General features: G+C 40.9%; 1 protein-coding gene across 2 annotated transcripts in view; it reads left to right on the plus strand.

The window, feature by feature from the left end:
• Positions 1 to 5391: 5391 nt before the first annotated feature.
• The window catches only part of rab28 (RAB28, member RAS oncogene family), a 30142-nt gene continuing 12518 nt past the window's right edge, over positions 5392 to 23015 (plus strand). Inside the window, exons 1-4 of one of the 2 annotated variants that reach the window (XM_051420559.1) lie at positions 5392 to 5848; positions 11798 to 11894; positions 14793 to 14881; positions 16729 to 16858. In XM_051420559.1, coding sequence (XP_051276519.1) covers positions 5774 to 5848; positions 11798 to 11894; positions 14793 to 14881; positions 16729 to 16858 — 391 coding nt within the window. In that variant the 5' untranslated portion in view covers positions 5392 to 5773. The remainder of the gene's footprint in view (positions 5849 to 11797; positions 11895 to 14792; positions 14882 to 16728; positions 16859 to 23015) is intronic. The other variant, XM_051420560.1, reaches the window with a different exon arrangement.

Raw genomic sequence — 23015 nt, forward strand, 5'->3', positions numbered from 1 at the left:
TTTGGAGGCAATTTTATTTACAGGTTTTTATAATTATGTAAGTGTAGTATTGGGACAGATACATTTTTTTCTACTTGAATAACAATAACAGAGCAGTCCGATTTGACTAAGAACGAAAAGAATTAACAACACGTTTACTATCAGTGACTGATTGGCTGAGAAAAAAAGACAAATTCACTATAAGTTAGTGTTTTAAATCATAACAAGCCTTGCTTTCTCTTACAAACGGATACAAACTGGATGTTTTGCGCTCTTCTTTTCAGACCAAACGGCACTCAGCGTTTAAATAAATGAAAGTAGCCTGCACATAATACTTATAAATGATTTCTCATTTTGTCAATATCAGACTAGTTTCGGGCAGATTTGTGTGTTTTGGGAGCACGCACACGAATAACAATATAATAAAACAAGAAGGAGCAAACATGCAGTAAATCGAAACCCATTCAGTTTCTTTTTTAAGTTATTTTTCCCGCGCATTGTCGCCGGTAAAGCGGGTTTCCACAAACTTCCCCAAGATGTTCGAGCTGTACGCTCAGACCTTGTAGGTGTCATCTGGGCCACTATGACTTTCTTTCCCAAAACACCTGTCAAACAATGATGAATAGCTCTGTGACTCCCGGACAGGGCAAAGTGACAGCTACCTTGAAGGCTGCATGTCAACACAAGGAGAGGAGTATTCCGGGGTTAAGGAGGCCCATGTCACTGCGACTGAACTGAAGTCAAAAAAGGGAAAAAGGGTCTAATTTTGGGTTGTTGGCAGATGGCAATCAATATCTTTTTTTCACACAGAAAAACTAATTAAAGCTATTGTCTTTTTAATTTTAGACCTAATTCCGGAATTGAACTATTACAGGAGTACTTTGAGCTGTTCTTCTGTCTCCAGTAACTGCCTGAATGTTAAGTCGGGGTCAGCAGGGAGCTGCTGTACATCCGCCATCCATCTTTGGCCTTATACAATACCTACAACCATTGCAGACTTGCACAGTCTGTGCGAAGCTGTGTATCAGGAATAAAAAGTTATATGTGTAGTTGGCACTGACAGATCAGACAAAGAATGTGTGACAGATGTGCAAGACAATCACAACTGCTACAGCCCAGATGTCACTTATAAGCTTATATGTGGACAACGAAAGCACCAAAGTGTTATTTATGTGGACACAGCCACGAACATCTGTATTTTAGCACTGCGCAGTGACACTGCGCTTTTACGCACGTATTACGCGCCAACACTGGGGTATGCGCAGGGTTTGGTTAATCAGTGCCCCATCTTCTTTAACCTTGTATGGTAAAAAAAAAAAAAAACTGTCTTCCTCCCCACGAACGGCGCCTATATCTCCTAAAATCTGATCTCCTTGATGCAGGTATTCACGCCACCCGAGGCCATCTCCAGCGGCACTGATGCTCCTCATTGGCTGCTCTGAGGCTTAACGGACAGAGAGGGATACTGAGGAGTGGACCGTCCCACATAACTTCCTTTCATACCTGCATGTGGAGATATCTGATACAGAGGGACATATCGCGGCTCTTTCTCCTTTCAACCTGCGATTGTTAAAATGCAAACACCCCCATCGGTGTGCATGAACCCCGTTCCAGCGTCTTATTGGATTTTTTCATTATTTCACGTTTAGTGCGTGGGAAATTATTCTCATTGTATTTATTAATTAGGCTGTGACTGTAGACCATATTTTCACAGAGATTTTCCCTGGAAAATCAAATCAAATTTAAAGGGGAGACTCCCCCACAATATGTAGGCCTAGTTTATTTAAACACTATCACATCCATTCCGCACATTAAGAAAGTTTACGCACTAACCCATTGTTGGCCATATTATTCAACAACAAGTTCCAATTTAGGGATTGTTTTTCAGGCACAGTCTTTTCTACAAAGTGCCGAGTTTGGTAATTTTGCTATTTAAAAAAAAAAACTCCAGTTGCTGGAATTTTTGTTCATCCCAACAACCCATCTTCGTTTGATTTCTGTGTTAAGTTGATTTGTATTGTAATTTCTGGCCTAAACTGATCTGTGCTCATGTGAGTGAAGGACAGTTCAGCCGTTTGCGTTTGTACTGAGCAGTAATTACTTTGATTCGCAGAGACTCTCCACAGTTGTTACCGATGATAGAAAATTACAGACAGTATTTGACACCTTATACAGAGTCGAGGTATGCTGTTTACAATTATAGATTCAAAAAAAGGGCTGATAATGGACAGCTACTGTTTCCTGTCCTTTTTACAACAGGTTTTTGTGGCGGAGCGACCACAGAAAAAGCAACCTTGGGAAAGTTAATGGAATTGTAAAATGCCCTGATGTCTCCTTTAAATGTCACTGCAGTTAACGGTTTACCACCAAATTACACTGCAAAAAAACCCCATTTAACAAAATAATACATTTAAATATTGTAGAATACAGTTGGTTTTGATTGTCTACCTATTTCTGAATTAACAATAGATTCACACGTACGGGAACACAATAGAAACAAGTGACACGATCAGCCACAAGTTTTTTTTTCTTTTTTGTTTTTACAAATTAAATACAGATAATTGTTTTAGTTAGTCGTCTAAAAATACAGTATTTCTCTCGCTGCAATTTCAGATCATACAACCTGTGAGCCTAATACCGTTTCAGCAACCTGGCTGTGTAAGTTATAAAATAGAAATAGACGGACATCTAAAATGTGTATAAATGTGTGCCCACAGGTCGGTTTTCATGTGCTGAAACGATATTATTTCATTTGCACCACAACTTACAAATATCTTTTTACACGTTTAATAGTGCTCTAGTTTGCTACATTTAGGTCTTTAAGGACTACCTGACAAACCCGTATAGGTCCAAATAAAACCTCAATTCAGCGTTGGGATTTTCAGCGGCATTGTCTCAGATATGGATCATTTTTGCATAAACATCCCAACAAGTGTTTACATTAACATTTAACAATTTTAGAAAAATCACAAAATGTGATTTGTATTTTCTCAGTTTGGGAGTATTTTCGCGGATCAGCTGAGCCCAGACTGCAGCTCACCATGAGTGAAGCTCTTCATTCATTTCTGCTTAATCCATTCTTTGTTCCTGATGAGATCAAACTGTTTAGACGAGGTCACACCAGAATAAACAAGTGAAATGAAAAGAAGTAAATTGGTAGCTTTGTTTTTCTGGCTGCTGTCTCTCCGCGGCCTTGATCATTTCTGCATACATCTTTTTAAAAAACAATTAGGCTTAATATTCCTTTTGGGAAGCTGTCAATCACACCCTCATAAGCATTTTGTAGTATACAGACCTGACAGTCACTGCCACCTGCTTCAAAGTGGCCCAGGTGCAAATTCCTCCCCATCCCTCATATTACAGCGACATCCTTCCCCTGCACTGAAAAGCAAGCGTGAAAGACTGGCCTGTAAAACATACTGCTCACGTTTTCGAGAAATATTCCAACAATAGATGGAAGTTAGTGACAAAAAAACATAACCAAACATACTAATGGACTTAGTTTAAACCAGAAGATAGATTTTCTTTGTGTGCATACAGTACATACAATACATCACACTTCAGCTCACACAGTTGAGAAAAAAGTTGTAGCCTATAGAGTCAGTGAGATATTCTTCTTAGTGTCCAGTTCACCAGGTTGGAGATAACAGCTTCTAATGGGGAAATTATTGCACAAAATCCTCTTTGTGTCCTAATCCTCCTCTTTGGCAGATTCATGTTTAATAAGACTGTAAGTAGGCGAGAGTTCAAGGTCACTGACACAAAGATTTATCCTTGTAATTACCAATGAATTATTTGATTCTTTACTTTACTGAATAGTTTTGGTGCATATTTTTAAAGGATACTCGGTGGTGCAGTGTGTGTTTAATCTCCTGAACTCCAAGCTGAACAAACATGAAAAAAAAAAAAAAAAGAATAAAGTGTCTCATGCAGAAACATTAAACTTAATTCAACCTTGAATTGTGATTTCTTATTTTTCTGCTGTGGGTTTATACATTTTGTTATGTTCATATTGCATTGAATCTTGAACTAATTGGAAATAATTCACAAATACACTAGAGAGAAATGTCACTAAATAATTGTGTTAAAATGTTCTATTTCGTCACTTTATCCAAGCCATTAATAGTCATACTTCATTTGGTAAATACATCAGTGTGTCATCCAGAGCGATCACACAGCACAGCTGGTAAGATATTCCTTTAGACTGTGGCAAATCGGGACTGTTAAACTTTGACTTGAGTAGTGCAGAAAAACAAACAAACAATGAAATAGATCTATGAACAGGATGTTTCAGGACTGATGTTAACGGTTGAAAAGTTGATTAACACTGCAGAGTCTGTGACAGTTTAAGTTAAAAAACACTTGAAAGTGTTTATTGGCCATCTTCAGACTTTACACTGTTTAACAGCAGAGATCTGTGTTTTCATTCAGGTGAACCTAAATCATCATTATCAGCACTCCAGATGAATTTGATACGGTTTGACATGACATAGTGCCTGTGTGTGTAATGTGTGTAACTGTGTGTGTGTGGGATGAAAGACAGCTCATAAGAAAGCAACTTTTTAAAGCATAACGCAGTTGGGTCTTGAAAGTACATTATAAATCGTATATATTACAGATATCTGCTACTACTACAGTCAAACTGAGTTTCCAGATAAAAATGTATATACTTGCTAATAAGCTATTACACAGAATGATATTAATATATTATTATTATAAATTCTTATTAAATATATATATTTCTATACGTCTATTTGTGGAAGGACTGTAGGCACTGAACATACACATAAGGGAGGCACAGTGTGTAAGAGTGTGTGTGTGTGTGTGTGTGAGAAAGAGAAAGCGAGCGAAGGAAGGATGATTAATTATCACTCATTTAAAAAATCATACTCTATTAAATTTTAAATAAGACCTATGCAGTGGAAGTATAAAGATCGTTTACTCAAGTAAAAGAAGCAATGCCACACTAGTCTATAAAAAATACTCAGTTTCTTTCAGTGTGTCATATATATGATTGGATTATTGTTGCTCATGCATGAAGGTGTGAGCATCATTTTAATGTTTGTGGTCGACGTGGAGCTTTTAATTGCTTGCTATAGCCTACAGTTTGGTAGTTTATTTTATAGCAATACATCATATTTCATAAGATGATCATATGTTGTGTAAACCCTGCAGAGTAGGGCTAACTACTAACCTGGCTACAGCTGTCAAAACCCTGCAGGTGAACTGTAGTGGAGAGAGTAAAGTAGCAGAACATGGAAATACTCCAGTGAAATACATAAAACAATGTACCAAAGTGTGGCACTGAAGTAAATTCTTGTGTTTTTTTGCTCTGCCTACTTTCTGTTGTAGTCCTAATGTTTTTATACTCACACTTTGACCCTTGTAGCCATGGCAACGGCGACGCGTCACAGACAGGACGCAACCACACCGCCGGTGATTGGGCTTCCGGTTCTGACCTTTTCCCGTGAAGGCAAAGGGCTTCGTGGCCATACTGAAAATATTTGTAAACTTAAATGCCAAAACCTGGCACCCGGCTGTGTGTTTTTTTGTAGTCCGTACCCCCGTTTTACCCGAACAACCAGTGTTCGCCGAGGTAGCAGTGTGTGTGTGTGTGTGAGGGGATCATACCGAGCAGCGCAGCAGTGTTAGTAGAGTCAAAATGGCGTCCGCTTGCCCACTCCACAGTCGTTTAATCCATCTGTGATTAGCCTGATAACCAGATTCAGCAACCTGTGACCGTTTTCTACTGCTTCGGTTTCCCACATACACAGTTGGAGCACATTTCGGCGTCATGTCGGACTCGGAGGAGGACAGCCAGGACAGGCAGCTGAAGATTGTAGTGATTGGAGACGGAGCGTGTGGGAAGGTGAGACCACCACACACACACACACACACATATATTAACTTATAGTCAACGCTACTGTAGAAGATAGTCATTGAACTTCTGCACACTGTCAGTGTCTTATTGTTTGTTGTTTGTTGTCAGTGTTGTGCTGTTTACATGTTTACATTGCTCATCCTGACGCTGCCCAGTCACCATGGCGACCGACGCTGGTACATAGCTACTTGGACTATTAGCTAACAACATCCGTGGCTAGCGGTGGTAGCAAGACAACATGAGGGAATATGAATGGTCGTTTAGGATTGTGGCGTAAACACTTTCTTAGCTTCTACTTCGCAGTGTGATGTGTTTCTGTCTTGTGTTGTTCACGTTCAAAGGAAACAAATCCACACGAAAGACACATGCAGTGTCTCAAATGCTAATAATATGCATATAATGCTTATATGTCTCCATGAGTCAGAGACAGTGCGGCCAGCTGACAGAAATATATTGATGCTCAGTGTGGGAGACAATTGTCCATGCTTATAAATGTTAGCGTACAACATTACAAGGAGTTTGACTCCTGGTTTACCTTGCTCTCAATGTACAAACACAGACTGACGGCATAAATAAAGAGGACAACAAGCTCAGCAAAATAGACATAATGTAAACAAACAATAACATTTGTAGACAGTAGACAATAGTGCAAAGGATGCTGAAACAAATATTTTACATGCAGTTTTATTTCTGTACATGAGGTATACAGTGTATGCAGTATGCGCAGCATGGATTGATGTATTTGAATGATTATATTTATGTTTTAGAAAAGAAACTGAATTCCAGCAATGGAAAAATAAATAATAAATAGTTTACAGATGCAGTAGAAGTAGTCTCAGGGTTATTGTACGCAGATTATTTGTAAATGTACCCTTTTAGGACCCCAAGTTGATCACTATAAACAGTTAATTGTACATTGCACTTATTCAGTCTTAGCAAGTTACTTCTGCTTAAAAAGTAACTCATTAGTACTGGAAAGCTTATGTGGAATAGTATGATAGTTATGAATATCACTGGGGAGGGCAAGGAGACGTTGCCAGTATTTTATGTTAATAATTATTGGAAAACAAGAGGAGTGATGGTATTGACTTTTGTCAACCTAATACATAAAACCTATTTTTGTACAGACAGTGAAGATAATTGTTTGATGGGCTTCCTTTGTTGTTGACCTCATGCGATTCAATAGATTGGTCATTATTCAGCTGTAATGTACAGGAGGACTCACAAAATGAAATTGTGAGGAAAAGGTCCATGTGGTGGATGGAGGTTGATGAGGTCTTATAGTTTGCAGTGACAGACATGGACGTTAGAGATTCTGAACGTAGGCAGCAAACCTGACATTATATTATTTTTATTGCGTAACTGTACCATTACTGCAGTTAAGTAACTATTATTAACAATTTTATTGATATGAGATTAAACAATGAAATAAAATTAGTTAAAATAAGTAAGTTGCTGCCGTCAACATCATACAGAAAATCTGTGATGCGATGGTATGCCTGAGCACAAGTGTGAGCTTCTGGTAAGTCTCCCAGAACTGATAAGATGTACATACTGTATATTACATAATAAGCTTGTCTGAGGTTCCTCATCCACACTGATGTCAGGTTGAGGATGAGGGTGTTTATCCCAGTCGGAGCTTGAGACTGTTGAATTATTGATAGGGGAGAGTAGGGCCGAACAATTAATCAAAACATTATCAAAATCACAATATGGCCATGTCCAATATGCTAGTCGCAAGATAAAAGTCAAATGTGTGACAAAACAGCCTTATATAGGAGTACTGTGGTGCTGCAGAAAACATGTTTGTTTGCTATAGACCCCCAAAAATTTTACATTATCAGGATTTTAGCAGTTTTTTTTAAGTGAAAATTCACTTTGTGGTGCAAAAGTGATCATTCCCACATAATTGTGAATCGCAATCTATATCTGTCAAAATAATCGCAATATGGACCTGAAATAGCAACCAGTAACTGAGTTTTAATCACACATTGTAATGACTGCATAAGTACTAGGATTAATACACAAATCATGCAGCACAAGAACTTTTTGTAAAATTTGTATCTATTTTTTCTGTAGTGTGAAGGAAAGTGTCACAACCTACAAAACATTTTTCTCACTTTTGAATTTATCTTGGAAATCCAGTAGCCAGTTTTACAAAGTTAAGGGACGTGTAGTTTTGAGTTTGAGGATTTTAATCTGGCACACATCTGTTGTTCTAAACCTATTAAGTCTACCCAGCCCTTAATCCACGTTGCGTGTGCCATTGAACGTAGCTGTAGGCCTTGTGCCGGTGGTGCTGTGTTTTGTAGTAACTGAGCTCATCGGCTTAGACTGTGAAGAAATAACATATTGTTGTTTTGTTATACTTTTATCTGCCGTTCTAATCCAGGTGTCTCTTTTAAAGGGGCTCATTTAAATGATTGGTGAAAAGCCTTTAACAGGTAGTTGTACTGTACAGATACTTAGTATAGACTGGACAAAATGTACCACAGATGTATGGCCTACTTTTAAATTATGTGACACTCACTGGGCCAGTTTAGACAGACAATGAAGTAACACACATACGTAACACCTTTAAGGCAAGCGCACAACATCGACTTAAAATTTCACTTTTCAAATAGTTTATTTAAATGAAACGCTTTTTTCAATTGTTTGGAAAAGGAAGTACGGCTAGATGATGAATTTTCACCACATTTGTCATGCACTTTGGGGCTGCAGCTACTGCTCAGTGATCTTGGGGTAAAATGCTGCACTGTACAGTATAACACAGAGTATGACAGTTACTTAGCCTGGCTCTTGCAGCTGATGGTTGTTTTCCATCAGTGTACCTCTCTTCTCCTGGCCAAGGACCCCTGTATGCATTTGGCTTCAGAGTGAGGCCCCATTTAAGAAAATCATGTCTAGACAGCCCACATGAGAAATGTTTCTGCTCTGCTCTCATTTGATAATAAAATAACATAAAACTAACAATGGGAATAGAGTCATGTGTGGAGACTTGTTTTATGAATGTCTGAACAGTGAACAAATATACCTTTTGTCATTGCATTTTCTCTGTCTTTGCTAATTCTACACAAGCTTTAGGACTGCTGTTAGTCTCTGTTCCCTTTCAAAACCACTGGACTGACTCATTCAGTGTGTTATTAAAATCATCTCAGAGGTGTAGATGAAAAAGGCCTAACTTACATCCACAACAGTGGAATTTTTTCCTAGTCACACCAAACAATCATTTGCAGTAAAGCAAGGAGGTTGTCATGACAATTCAGCTATGTTTCTTCTTCAGTGCATCTCCAATCCCGGAATGAATGAGTGTGAATGTAAGGCAGGGACGTCAAGTGCTTTTCAGCTACACATCCCCTTTCCTAACTAATCTCTCCTTCCTCTGGGAGAAAGAAAATGAATGTAGCAGTAATGGTGAGACCCAATGAGAAAAATGAATGTTCTCATTCTGGAAAGTCGACATTTTCTTTTGGGGGGGGAGGGGGTGGCAGAGAACACACACAACTCAGTTCCCAGTAGATACGCTACATTAATAACCCTCCTCACACTGCTGCCAGGTGTCAGCTCGTCACTGTCTGAATGACTTACCTGCTTGTCTGTTTTGGGCAGAAAACAGGAGCCCTGCCCCCCATTTTGAGCAGGCACCACTGACTGACATCTTGAATGCCGTTTCCCCCCTTATTAATGTCAATTTGCTCAGCAAATTGCAATCGGATCAGTTTTTCTTGGACAGCAGTTTCGGTGGTATTTTCGCTTGTGGTTGGTTGTCCATTCAGAAATATAGGGAGATGTGGGAAGGCTTGTCCACCTGAGCAAGATGTTTTTAAAATATGGAGTCTCACATTTAGCCAGGCTCTTTAAGGTGCTGGGCCTAACTTACACACAGGTCTATTTTTCAACCTGAGCTATAAGCCACTCAGTTTTTCTAAATATTTGCTGTTCTCTTACCCATAGGGTAAAAAGGAACTTGAGGTACAGGTCTTACAAATGAATGGACCCAGCACCCCAGCAATGTTATTTACAGTCAGAATACTTCATCAGAATACCGACATTTGTATCTGTCTTAACTGTTTAAGGAGAATAAAGAGACAGTTTTGTTGCGATGCTGCAGAAATGCACTGCATCTCTCATATGAGTTGCATCACATGGACATAGTCAGCTTGCCATATTTTTTTCCCTCTCTCCCAGTTTCTTGTTTCAGTAGAACTTCCCCTATTTCCCGGCATTGCTATCATTGGTGACCCTGTGCTGTTCTCTGTTGGAGTGTCAGGATTACGCCAGCTTTTACATTCGCTGGTTAGTTCCAATTGTACGTTGGAAAAAAAGGACTACGTTGAGGGAGGAGAGCCAAGCTACTGGAATGCCAAGACAAATGGCCGACTAGGCCAACGCGAGCATGTGGAATAAATTTTTGCTGTCCGAGCTTGTTATTTCTGTGTTGTCAGTGATTGTTTGGGCTACTTAAATGGCCGATTTTCTCCTTGTTGCGTCAGTCACCTCTAGTAATTTTTCAGTCACTCTTGAGCCTGTGACATGCTCTGCAGGCTGAGATGAAAATAAAGTCTGTAGGTTAGTGAACTTCAGGTGAAATTAGGTGGATAAAACTATATTCTGCACCTCCAAGGAAATGTTGATCAAGAAATCCACCAGCAAAAGTCTGGATTACACATTCAGTAGGTTTATTTAAACAATTACATTTACAAAAATCAGAGCTGGAATCAACATAAAGGTTTTACATTAAAGTTGTCATCCACAATGACAAATCAGTACTTTAAGAAAGCCAAATAGAGTCTTGTTTAATTAAAGAAGATTCGGGTAAACCATGATAAGGTTTTTCCTAATAATATTACGTTGTTCCTCTGGAGTCATTTAATAGAAATTCAGTCTTATTTGAAACATTATTTGGCAAAACGTAAACCTTCTGAGCATGAATCGAGGTAGATAAGGGCATAAACTCAAGTGAAAGCTTAGTGGATTGAAAGAAAGAATTTAGTTTTAAATCCTCTAACCCTCAGCGATTGTCGAGTGCCACATTAAAATGCATTTGCTGCCACATGAACACTCAGGGAATCCCATTGCTTCACGTCTCTGTTGTGTTTATGTAAGCACACTGCTCTAAAGATAGCTAATAGACATTCAGCACTTCATTTTTTTCCCCATCCTCATCCATCAAAATGAATTAAACTTGGCATGTCAAGCCTGTGCTATGGATTCCCATGGATTTCAGGAGAGCCCCTAACATGCTATTTTTTTTCCTCCTCAAACACAACAGTGACAGTGATGGAGGTTTTATAATTTGTGGCAATTATTAGGTCTGCAGTCTGGAGACATGACACATACTCCGACACCTGTTTTTGTAATTCACGTTGATTTTCACTGTCAGGACCGTGGCTGAGTAGTGAGACAGCAGAGGAGGCAGACAATTACATCAGCGTACCTTCCAGTCAATCATTGATGGTGCTTAAAATGGATTTGTAATGATAAAATTAATGTCCCGCAGACTACTTCTGTACTATACTTCAAAGTTGCATCGCATTGTGATGTGATGTATTCTTAAGACATTTTAGGAAAAGAAATATTGTTGGTCAGTATGAATGAAATCAACTTTTAGTTTTCTACTTCTCCTCACCACCGAAATATAACCTTTTCAAGAAGTTCTTTAATATCATCTTTATTTTCTGTGGATGGAGTTTTGCAGCATCTTGCATCTTGCCCTGGGCCATGCTGTGATATTGACTTGTTTTTTATGTTTTGCATATATATATGTGAATATTGTTAGTTATGCAAATACTATGCACTGAATCAAGCTTTCTCTTTCGTCCCGAAAGCATTTAAAAACACTTAACTGCTTTAATTAACATATTTTTAGTGCTGTTGATTGCTGCGGAGGTGTTGGCACTCATTCTTCGTGTCTCTCCCTTTGTCTCCCCGTTTCAGACATCACTCACCACCAGGTTTGCACAGGAGGCCTTTGGGAAGCAGTACAAACAAACCATCGGCCTGGATTTCTTTCTGAAGAGAATAAGCCTTCCAGGTGAGACACCTTCATAATCTTTTGGGAGGACTCGCTTGTTCAGAGACTCAGCACAGATACGCGTGTTGCACAAGCACATAGTGGCAGACTGTGGACTGTTCATTTAGTAAGATTGTACTTAGACAGACTGGCTTAACTGTTAGCGGCTGTTTGTAACGCTTTAATATTGACTGTAAGGTTTCGGATGTGTGCGTGTGCTTAAGATTATCAATGTTAAAAAAAGATCCAGAATATTAATTGAAAGTGTTACAAAGAGGCCTGTTGTTCCACCGTAGCTTTCTGTCATATTTTTATTTCTCATGTTTTCTTGTCCTACCTTTTTCCAAGCAGAGTTTGTTCTTCAGGTTAACTCAGGAGCTGAATGTGTCTTTTCTGGTAGCTCCTCATTGTAGAGTGTCTGCCACTTCTCAGGCTTATTCACTCTGAAAGCTCTTCTCTCCAGAGCAAACAGCACATTTTTTTTTGACTCCACAAGGCCAATGGACAGCTTATGTCCAAACGGGCGAGCCTTGCTCATAATTCTGTGGGCACAGTAAAGAGTAAATACATTAACATTTTATATCCATATCGCTGATCCCCGAGTTCAACTGATCTTTGTCCTCCACCACATAAAACATTCATGTTCTTATTTGTTTATGTTGAACCCGCAGAAATAAAGCCACACTCTGTATCCCCCTTAGATCTGTAAAATAAATGTTTATTGACTACTGCTATATTTAGACGAAAGCACTCCATTTTTACTTCCTACCATGTGAAATGGGGATTTTCAGCATTTTAAATGGCATTTCTAAAACTCTGCCAAGGCCTAAGCCCCAGAAATCTGCAAAGTGCCTCCATTCTTTCATTACTAATAAAACAACATTAAGCAAGGGCAAATTAAGTGCTAAAAGTAAAAGTTATGCTGATTTGTGAGTTGGCTGAAGGATCCTATTTTGATTTTGTGTCAGTTTCAGCTTATGAGACTTAGGAGAACTAAAGCCCCAAAAATGTTGTGGTGGAGTCAGGATGAAAAGAGCCAACCATAAGCACAGGCTGAGCTCAACTCCTTAATGTGAACTCGAACAAATGCTGTTAATCGTCTGACTTCTCTTTCCAGTAAGTTTCTTTCCTGAAACAATCAGCGATCTTTCGAGTGTTAAACTGTAACCTTTGTTTAAATATAGTGTACATACGTCTCTATCACTGGGGCAGAAACAACACTGGGTCCAACACGAAGTTGTTAAATGGCCCATTTTCTGGAGAATTGGGTGTTGATGAGCTGATGAAGAGGAGGGTGGCTCAGCGAGCTGGGTGGTCCCAAACTTCGTTAGGAGGACCCCCACACTGCCTTGTATTGGAGAGGTTGTGTGGCTCTCCGGGTCTCTATGGGGCTGTAAGGGTCTTTTGCAGCAGGGGGGAGAGTAGCCTATAGCCAGCGTTGGCCCCTCTCACCATGAAGGCCCAGCTTGTCAAACTTAATGTACATTTTCCAACGCAGGGAGAGGTGAGGCGAGGCCGACTGGCACACAACAGCCTCCTCTGTGTGTGCTTTTTATAACAATACCTCTTCCAGATGTCTCTGCCAAACCAATGAGGTACAGGCGGTGAAGGGGATTGACTAGAGGTGAAATTTACTTGATAAATTCTGTCAAATCCTAACTCTTGGAAGCGGCTTTGTCCACATCCACTTCATGTCACACGAAGAGGACATTTATCTTATCAGCGCAACTTTCTTGTGACCTTATTATTGTCAATTTGTAAGGTTTGTCTATTGGGCTCACATTCGCTGTTTTTACTTCTTGCAAAGCATAAGCAGAAAAATGTCAGCGCTGTTGAGTCAGCGTGAATCTTTGAAACATAAATAAAGCTAGTGTCCAAGCATGGTGGAAGGGCGGGGATGGCTCTTTATAACACCAAGGGGCCGTTCTTCATTGCGCTCCTCAATGTAACTTTACATTGACACTGTATAGTCTGGATGTAGTGACTGTGAACCTCAGCGTTTCCTTCCCTCGTTTTAAAAAAGGGACTTATGAAGGGGTTGAGTCGTCCAGCCGTGTCCACAGTGTACGCTCTACTCCCCATCGCCGCTCCAGCCCAGCGCAGGGCCCTCATCACACCAACATAAACTCCTCGCTGTCTGGTCCTCCCTCCTTCTCTTTTTTTGGGGGGACTTTTTTTTTTCAACCACCCCTTTCATTTTCCAGAGGAAGAAAATATTCATTTGGATTTGGTTTTTGTGCCCGTCTTTCTCTCTCTCCCTCTCATTCACTCCTTCTTTCTCTTTCCACAGGCATTAGACAGGAGTCTTCTTTTCCTCTTATTTTGTGTTTAATTATTGCTGTTTTCCTTAACAGCACATAAGTCTCCTCACTTTCCTAACTTGGCAGGATATGGCACAATGCAAACAGCTCTTCCCAGGCTAATAAGAAGTCATTTTTTTACTGCCAGGCTATTGAGAATGTTTAAATTAGAGGGTAGGCGTACCTATTCATCCCCCTCAATCTCTGGGATGGATATTCTTGGATGTGAGGTGTGGGTGACCTGCCAGGCAAGAGCGCTTAGCATGAAAGATTAATCGCTGATTTATTGTTTCCATTATGTACATCAACAACGCTGACATTTATTATAGAAATCGCTCACCCAAAATACAGGTTCCAGTTACAGCTGACTCTGTATTTCCTCAGGATTATGGACTTTGTTAAAACAAACAAGTTAATGATTAAAAAGGATAAAAACATCCGGAGTGGAAACCCACAATTTGTGTTTTTTATTTATTTAATTGATTAGCATACAAAACCATTTTTGAGAAAAGAAAGTGGGAATCTAAACTAATCTAAACTTCTATGGTACCTTTTATAGAGCTGATTTGTGCACATTTTTTGATATCTGAGGTATTTCTGTCTGTTTTCTCCCCTGCAGGCAATCTGAACGTGACCCTGCAGGTGTGGGACATTGGAGGCCAAACGTTAGGAGGAAAAATGCTGGATAAATATGTGTACGGAGCTCATGTAAGGCACACACACAAATTCACATCAAATGCTCTGTTGGTACTTTAGATTCTGCCTAACAATTATACATTCATCTCTGGTTTGTGCTGTAGTCTTTTATTCCTCCAGCATGAAGCAAAAAAATGCAATCTGTCTTAGACTCCCGTAGCCTGAGGATGTGCAACCAACTGCTGTAGCTTCTTGTGGACGAAGCACAGGAAGAATTAGTTTCCAATTCTCTAATAGCCCTGTAGGTGACCCTGTTCAGGTTGTTTTCTATTATAGTGTCGGCAGCTTCATTCAGAGCCTGCCACCCTCTCCTTCTGGAGCGTAATTCATTCAAACTCACAGAGAGTGAAACAGGTCATAAGAGCTTTGAAAATTTCTACTTTTTTACAGAGTTGATACAGTTTGGTGTTTTTATTGGCAGACTAAACACATGTTGATAACACAGTGCGCTGTAGGTCAATACTGAAAGCATTTTATTATTCAAAGTAATTCCCACAATTTGATAATACTCAGCTTATACATGAAGGAGTGTAGGGAAAAATAGGCTACTAATTGATCTATTTACTATCATTTAATGCTTATACTCAACGATGTGTTCATTAAAATGACAGCCAAACTCTCTGCAAACACTGCAATTTGTGTCAGCGCATACTAGTTTATACATGTGCCAGCAACATCAGTGTCCGCAGGTAGCCGTGTTGCTATAGTCAAGTGCTGTCTGTCACCTCCAGAATGTCTCTTGTTTGAAGAGGCCAACTTAAAGACCACAGTCTGTCTAATCCAAGACCCGTACTTCAGCACAAGATATAACATTTGGGCACAGAAACTTCATCATATACCAACTATATGCAAGTGCACTTTTGTCATGTATGTCTATAGATGCTAGACAAACATTTTTCTTTTCCATTGCATGAATCAGCCTGGCTGTAAAAATAGTGAAAGTGATTTGTTGAAAAAAATTAAATGTTTTTTTTTTTTTTGCCAATGTCTGTGCCCTGCTCTAAATTCTACCCTAATGGTGGTTCTGTATATCACCCATGTCTACAGCACTTCCTTTTCTGTCTCTCTCCTTCTCAAGCAAAATGCCACATTACGACACTTTGCCTCGGGAGTTTCACGTCAGCGCTGTATGGAACTTTCACACCTATTGTTCAGCACCGTGCGTCCTGTAATCAATCATGGCTGTTCAGGGAGACTCACAGTAATTGTCAGAGGCCTAAGCTGTCGTCACCAGCCTTGCGTGTTGTGACAGTGCGTGTCTTACCGAACAAAAAGCAACAGACACCCCTTCAGTCGTGTTGCATCATGCAGTAAAAGTGGAGACATTTACCTTGGCTCACGTTAATTTCCAGCAAAAGTTTAAGCAGTGATAGCAGATAGTTAAGCTGTGAGATAATTTGTCTTGAATTATGCCAGCAGATCTTGTATCTGTGTCTACTCTTTGATTAATTTATGTGTTCGTGTAAACAGCCCCTTCTGGCCTGAGTGTTTGCTCAAACGTGGGTCTGATGTTGTTTCATGAGTGTTTCTGCGCTGCATAGGCTGTTGAGGATTACATATGGAGAAGGAAAATGTCTCCAGGCAGACAACCTTCATCAATTAGCTCAGATAGCAGATAACTAAACCTCTATTCTGCACCAAGCTTCCAAAACTGGAAACTGTTCTGTGTGAATCTGTCCCCCACTCTAAGAAGAGGAGCAGTGCCACCTACTGTTCCCTCGCTCCCTCAATATTACTCATGTTAATGTGAATGAATGTGAAATTAGGCTGTCCACTCACTTCCAGGATTGTGAAGGTGAGCTGTTCAAAGACATCAAAGTCTGAGGGCTGTCTTGTTCCTTTACGTTTTTCCAATGCAGGGGGTTCTCCTGGTTTACGATATCACCAACTACCAGAGCTTCGAGGATCTGGAGGATTGGTTCAGCATGGTGAAGAAAGCCAACGAGGAATCTGATATCCAGCCTGTTGTCTCTTTGATTGGGAACAAAAGTGAGAATTACACATACATAAACACACAAACACACATAATCCTTTTTTTATTTTGAAAAACCAGTATAGTATATCAAGTTTAAAAATGGCTCATTATCAAGTCTAATAAGTAGATGCAACTGAAAATAGGTTGTAGTTTTTCTCGATTCGTTTTTTTGGCATTTTTCATTTTGCGTGTCTGTGTTTGTGTGTGGAGGAGTGAGTGTTTGATGGTAGCAGACGTGTTTGTTAGAGCACCAGATAACTGATCGGTGTGATAAGCCAGTTGATAAGGGGGCGATGGGAATGCTGATGTTTGTGAACTCTGGGGAGTGACTGACCATGATTTAAGATCCCGGGCCAACGGACCTAGGGCATCCCTTATCTGTGCCCCCCCTCCCAGTCAGTATCCGTCTGCCACCCCCCCCCCCCACCAACCCAAGCCTGCGCTCCTGTCCCGAGTCACTGGTTAAGGAGAGGAACTCGACGTTAACCAGACGGCTCTCCTCCTATCAGCCTGCACCCATCCACCCATCTCCAAAATAAAGAGTAATAATGATGACTCTTTTTAAACATCCCCCTGACAGATGTGGAGTCATGGCTGCCGCCGTGTTATTGTAAAGTGGGGCGTCAGTGTGTGTGTGTAATGGGGACTGTCCACCTTCCCAGGCCATGATGAACGGTCAACAGAGTGGTGTCTGCACACAGGAAGCTCTCGCTAATGTTACTCAACGGAGGACCACAGGTCACGGTTTAATTCGCCTGTCTAGAGCCGATTCTCTTGTCTTCGCATCCGTTGCATCTCCTAATGCCCCGGCTTTAACAGTGGGCGCCTCTGTATTTAGGCTAGGTTTTGGGTGTGTGGGTGAGTGTGTGTACTGTAATATTTAAGTAGTGTTCATCCTGCTGTCAGTCCCCTCTCCCCCACACTTGCACAGTCATTCTCCCCCTAATGGCTCTATTGCTGAGAATGGCCCATGTGTGTTTTTTCTGTTCCTACAGACTGAAAAAAAGAAAAACAAAATCCCACACAGATTGCCCCGCAAGGAGCAATCAATTACCTTGCTAGACTTTATGAATCCCTGAACCCTCCCATGGACTACTTTTTTTTAGGGAGCTTGAAGAGTTAGTCTAACTATGTAGCTGGAAATGTCCACACCTACATTTTTGTTTTACCACCCTATCTGAGTTTTTTTCTCTTTCTGAAGAGCTTCTAATCTTTTGCAGCATTTTTGCTTTTTCTCCAACTCGAATACTTGGCACACATTGACAATAAGCTGAACATACGAATACACAGCATTCTTTCGGGAGTGGAGTTTAGGTTTCTTTTGAATGGTTCCCATGATGTTGGACTGAGTGAGGCAACATGTTTGTGACAACCAAAATAGAAGTACAGACATAACAAGGAGCTTATAAAAACACTACAGATTTATGTCTCTGTGAGGACTTGTCTTAGGGGAAATTGTGGCGTTTTACCACTGTGATTTTTTTTTTAGCGTTTCCACTTAGATAAACTTAAGGTGAACACGGGCTGGAGATGTCATACACATAGTAGTACTTACTTCAGTTTCTGGTTAGAGCAGTATGATTTCTATATCTGCAGCTGAAAGTTTTTTTACCTGCACTAACATACCTGTTACAGTATTATACAATTTTAAGTGTTCTTTTTAACATAGCGTCAACATGGAGGCTTAAGGGAATCAAATGTGACTCTGTTTGGCTTATTAACAGTACATGTGCAACCATACACATTGAGCTTAAATTTCCTGAATTACCCTGTGCCTGCCTTCCAGTTTAATTTGAACACTTCTTTACCCAGTGTACGGTAATTGAGCTTATGGACCAGACTGGTTCATTAATGATGCTGTCCCCTCCTCTCCTTACCCTGGCCTGACTGCCCTCCTGTGCCATGTCACTGCTGGGGAACAACCTTTCCTTTCTTCAGGCTTAGCATGGCCGGCTGGGGTTAAGTGTGCTTGTTAAGCACCAGTATGCTGCACCCCCATGCCCTCTACATGCCGCCCAGAGCCTTGTGTTAAATAATGGCACCACTTGTAACAATTCAGAGAGGAAGCCAATGAAATGTTTTATTGAGGGCACACAATTATTTATGCAACTGTGTGCACACGCAGATACACACACAGAGCAACATGCACTTAGGTAAAGCGACACACTTGTGGAGTTTCTGGGAACACATGGGTAATGGAAGAATGCTAAGCTCTTGGTCTGTCTAAACATACTATAACTGTTTATTACAGCACAGCCTGGTGTAACACCGTATGGTACACAGGAACCTCTCAAGAGAAATGTTGGCCTGTTGCGCAGTCATCTCCTCCACCACTCAAGTGTTTCATTTTTAGTAGACTAATAAGTGCTGTGTGTTTTGAAAGGGCTCCAAACGATAAATTCTGTTGCTCTTTACTTAACAACAGCTGCATTTGGCCTGTTCACGACAGGCCTTTCAGATCAGAGATTGTCTGAAGTCACTGATATAAAAAATATGGTGTGCCATATTTGCAGTCTTAATCCATATTTTGCTCGTTCTTTGTTTGTTGTAACATACACATATTCTCACTGAATGGGACCATCAACATTTTAAAATGGCTTATGTTACTGTTCGTAATTAGAACACATATTTCTTTGAAAACATTAAGCTTGTGTCGTTTATCAAACCAATTTGTTTTTATTAAGTGGGGATCGTAGGACCCCTGCTCGTTCCCCACCCATCACCCTTCCCATTGCTAGCGCTCTCTCCCTCAGGAACTCCAGAGCATCCATCATGGGCTTGTACAGCCCTTATTTGGGTGACTTAAATGGGTTCAGTTCTCTTAACCCCTCCTCATCACTCATGGCTTTTTGCTCAGAGGTTCTAACACTGTTCACTGCTGATCCACTCAGGCCTGCCCTGGGAAACGTTCCCTTCTTTAGGGAGATAAGGTCCCCGCATGAAGACAATTTGTGCACTTAATTACGCCTTACCTGTCTTTCTCTTCTGCTCTGTTTCTTTTTCCCTATCTTGCGCCATCTCTCAAACACATTTGCACATTCATTTTCATCCCTTTGCAAACATTAACTCTTTCAGTCACACACTTAGACCTACTCTTAACGCTTATCTCTCACATGTGTAGACTAACACTTCTGCTGTAGCTGCTTTTACTTACAGTAATGTCTTTTCATTGGCTCCACGTCTCTGTTGTGTTAAACAACATGCATGTGTTTGCTTTCTGCACGCTACGGCAGATCCCACCACATACCGTTACCCGTCGCACTTCTCTCTCCCCAGTTTTCCATCCAGCCATGTGAAAGTTAAAGCAAAACATGGATCTCCCCTAACTCTTGATTCTCGTGAAGCATGTCCTTGCCACCAACATTGTTGGTCTTGAGTTGTTTGGCCTCTTGGCAAGGCCTCAGGTGGAGTTGAAGCCTTCCCCCTCCCCAGCTCTCTCACCCCCATCACCTCCCTGCCCCTGTAAAGCTGCCACAGTTCCTGTCTGTTCAGTGCAGGCCTGCACATTTCTTAATAGAGAGATGCTCAGAAGTCCAGGAGTGCAGAGGAGCTCAATGCGCTTCTGTTTTTGGTTTAGCTCAAAAATGTTTTTCCTGGCTCAACCCACTCGTACTTAGGTCCTCTTACAACAAACTAAAAGGTCCTAATTGCCCCCAAGGGAAAGGTTTAGCCACAATAGACATGTGGTGGGACAAAAGCCCAGTACTCTTACCCCGGCACCCTCACCCCTCCCCAGATAGAAGGGATGAACACGTCAGCAGTGTCTGTTTTGCACTGTGGGAAGCGCAACCACAGGTTCGACACTGTAAAACATTATATATACAGTATATAGACCTGGTAAGGCATGGTGTATGGTTGGGTAAAGACCTGGAATGTTTACAGTTTACAGCAAATCCAGTGTTTCCTGTTTCTCTTCACATTTTGTTAAAGGTAAAAGGTCAGCACAGACGTGTGTATCAAATTGTCTCAGTAACCACACTGACTGTAGTCTGCTGTCTTTCTGTAAGTCTGGAAAAGATGGGAAATAGAGATTCAGGTTACAGCAAGGATACGGAAGAATGAATGAAGAATTACAGCTGTATTACACTGCGGCTGATAAGTCGGTGTAAAATCACAGCTGCAGATGCTGAGACGTGTGTCCAGCAGTGATTAAGAAATACTTTTTTATGGTTTGTTTAAGGCTACTCAGGTGGCTGATAGGTGGTCTTTCCCACACAGAGCAATGCAACGACTGCCAAATCTGGTGCTCCTTGCAAAATGAACTAAATTCTAACAATTAATTGTAACAACTGTTTGACCCAACTTTGGTCCCTACTCTCATCTCTCTTGACTCTCATGCCTGTCGAAACATGGAAAGTCCTCATTCATTTTAGCCATCCATAAAGCAAATATTGTTGCACATGCAGTAGATGATCAGTCTTCGCATACCTTCTTGTGTGGTAAGTCATGGGCCATTTGAGTTGCACAGCACAGCTTAGCCACCTGACCTGAGTGCAGCCTGGAACCCTCATCACGCTCAGGCTGTACTTTATTTCTGTGCTGCTCCACAACATTGATATGGAGGAATTCCTGGAAAGGGGCCTTGCTGACACAGGGTTGGGTAAATAACCGATTGATCTTGATCCACAGGCATATATTATAAATATATGTGAAATATCAACATCGTTTTCCCTCCTTTTTTTTTTTTTTTTTTTTTTTTTGCTAAATCTACTTTTTTGTGGCGTGAAATATTACATCACTGTCTTTGCACCCTGTTCCTGCTTCAGGTTTTTAACTTGGTCGATGTTTGCTCAGGCAGTATGAGCAGAACACACTTTCCATGTAACAGTTCACTGATGTGGCTTGAAGTTGAATATGTTGGCCAGTCCAATGCACCATTGCTCATTGGGAGACTTTATAATTATGAATAGACTTATCGTGATGCGATGCGTACAATTACGAAGGCTCCCCTGTGCTCCGTATAATTATTATAGCTCATAGTTACGCAGCCGGCTCACAGAGGCATGTATTACTGCTCGCCCATAAAAGACCACTTAGTTTAACAGCGACAGGAGAGCTTGGAGGACATGGCCAGTGAAACCCCGGGCAGCGTCTTGTGCGGTCGGCTCAGAACTGGGCCTTTTGTTCACTTTTCACGAGTCCTGGGAGCCCGTTAACCCAGCCTGCATGGCCCTCGGCCCCATGTTTTACTGTAGCAGTGACAGCCAGGCACTCCAGCTCTCTCCCTGCCTGTAGAGCTACTGCTGGACACTCTGTTTTACATTCCCTGACCGGGGAGGAAGACCACATTGTTTTACTAGCCGCTGTGGACGATCTGATTATGTTCGAAAGTGTGAATGCATGTGTGTGTGCATGAGCGTGTGTGTTTGCACGTGTGTGTGTCTGCACATCGTTTTCATGAAGAACGATCAAATGACAAGATGAGCTGTGATCAATGAGCTGTCGACAGAACACTTCTGACCTAGTGGAAAGCGAGTCCCCTGACGGTCCCGGCCCGCTTCAGGCCACCGGGGCAGGGGCGCCACAGCACAAAGAGCGCTCTGTCTCTGTCAGGATCCCCCAGAGAACTCCTGCACGGGCCCCGCTCACCTCGACAACACCAGGCTACTAACAGCACTTCATCTGTCTGTACTCACTCAGAAAAGTCATGATAATATTATTAACTTACCTTCAAGCTTTAACATACTAATAATTATTTCTAATTATTCCATCACAAGTTAAATTCTCATACTTCCAGTTATACAATGTCCTGTGTCATCAGTAGCAGTATAGAATTGGCTACAGATTGATGAGGTAGTAAGGTCAAAGCCAAACGTAACATTAGAATCATTTTCAGTTACATGTACTTTTGCATTAGATTTGGATGTTCCAGTCATCAGAAAATAAACTTTCCCTCCTGTAAGCAATACCTATACTGTTAGGGTCTAATGAAATGTGCAAGAGTGTGGTTTGCATAGTTACTTGACTTCTGAATGACTGCATAGTGTCTTAAGAGTAAAGAAAACAGAACTTTGTCTGTGACACTTCTGTATGATACTGTATGATCCCCTTATTGAAGGGGAAAAGTAGTTATTGTTTGCATTTACATTACGTTGTCTATATTTTAATACACGTACAGACTTATAACATCCTTCATATTTCAAAACGCTCAGTTTTTATGAGCTCTCTCCA

The sequence above is a fragment of the Dicentrarchus labrax genome, unplaced genomic scaffold (genome assembly GCF_905237075.1).
Source record: "Dicentrarchus labrax unplaced genomic scaffold, dlabrax2021, whole genome shotgun sequence".
NCBI classification, from domain to species: Eukaryota; Metazoa; Chordata; class Actinopteri; family Moronidae; genus Dicentrarchus; species Dicentrarchus labrax.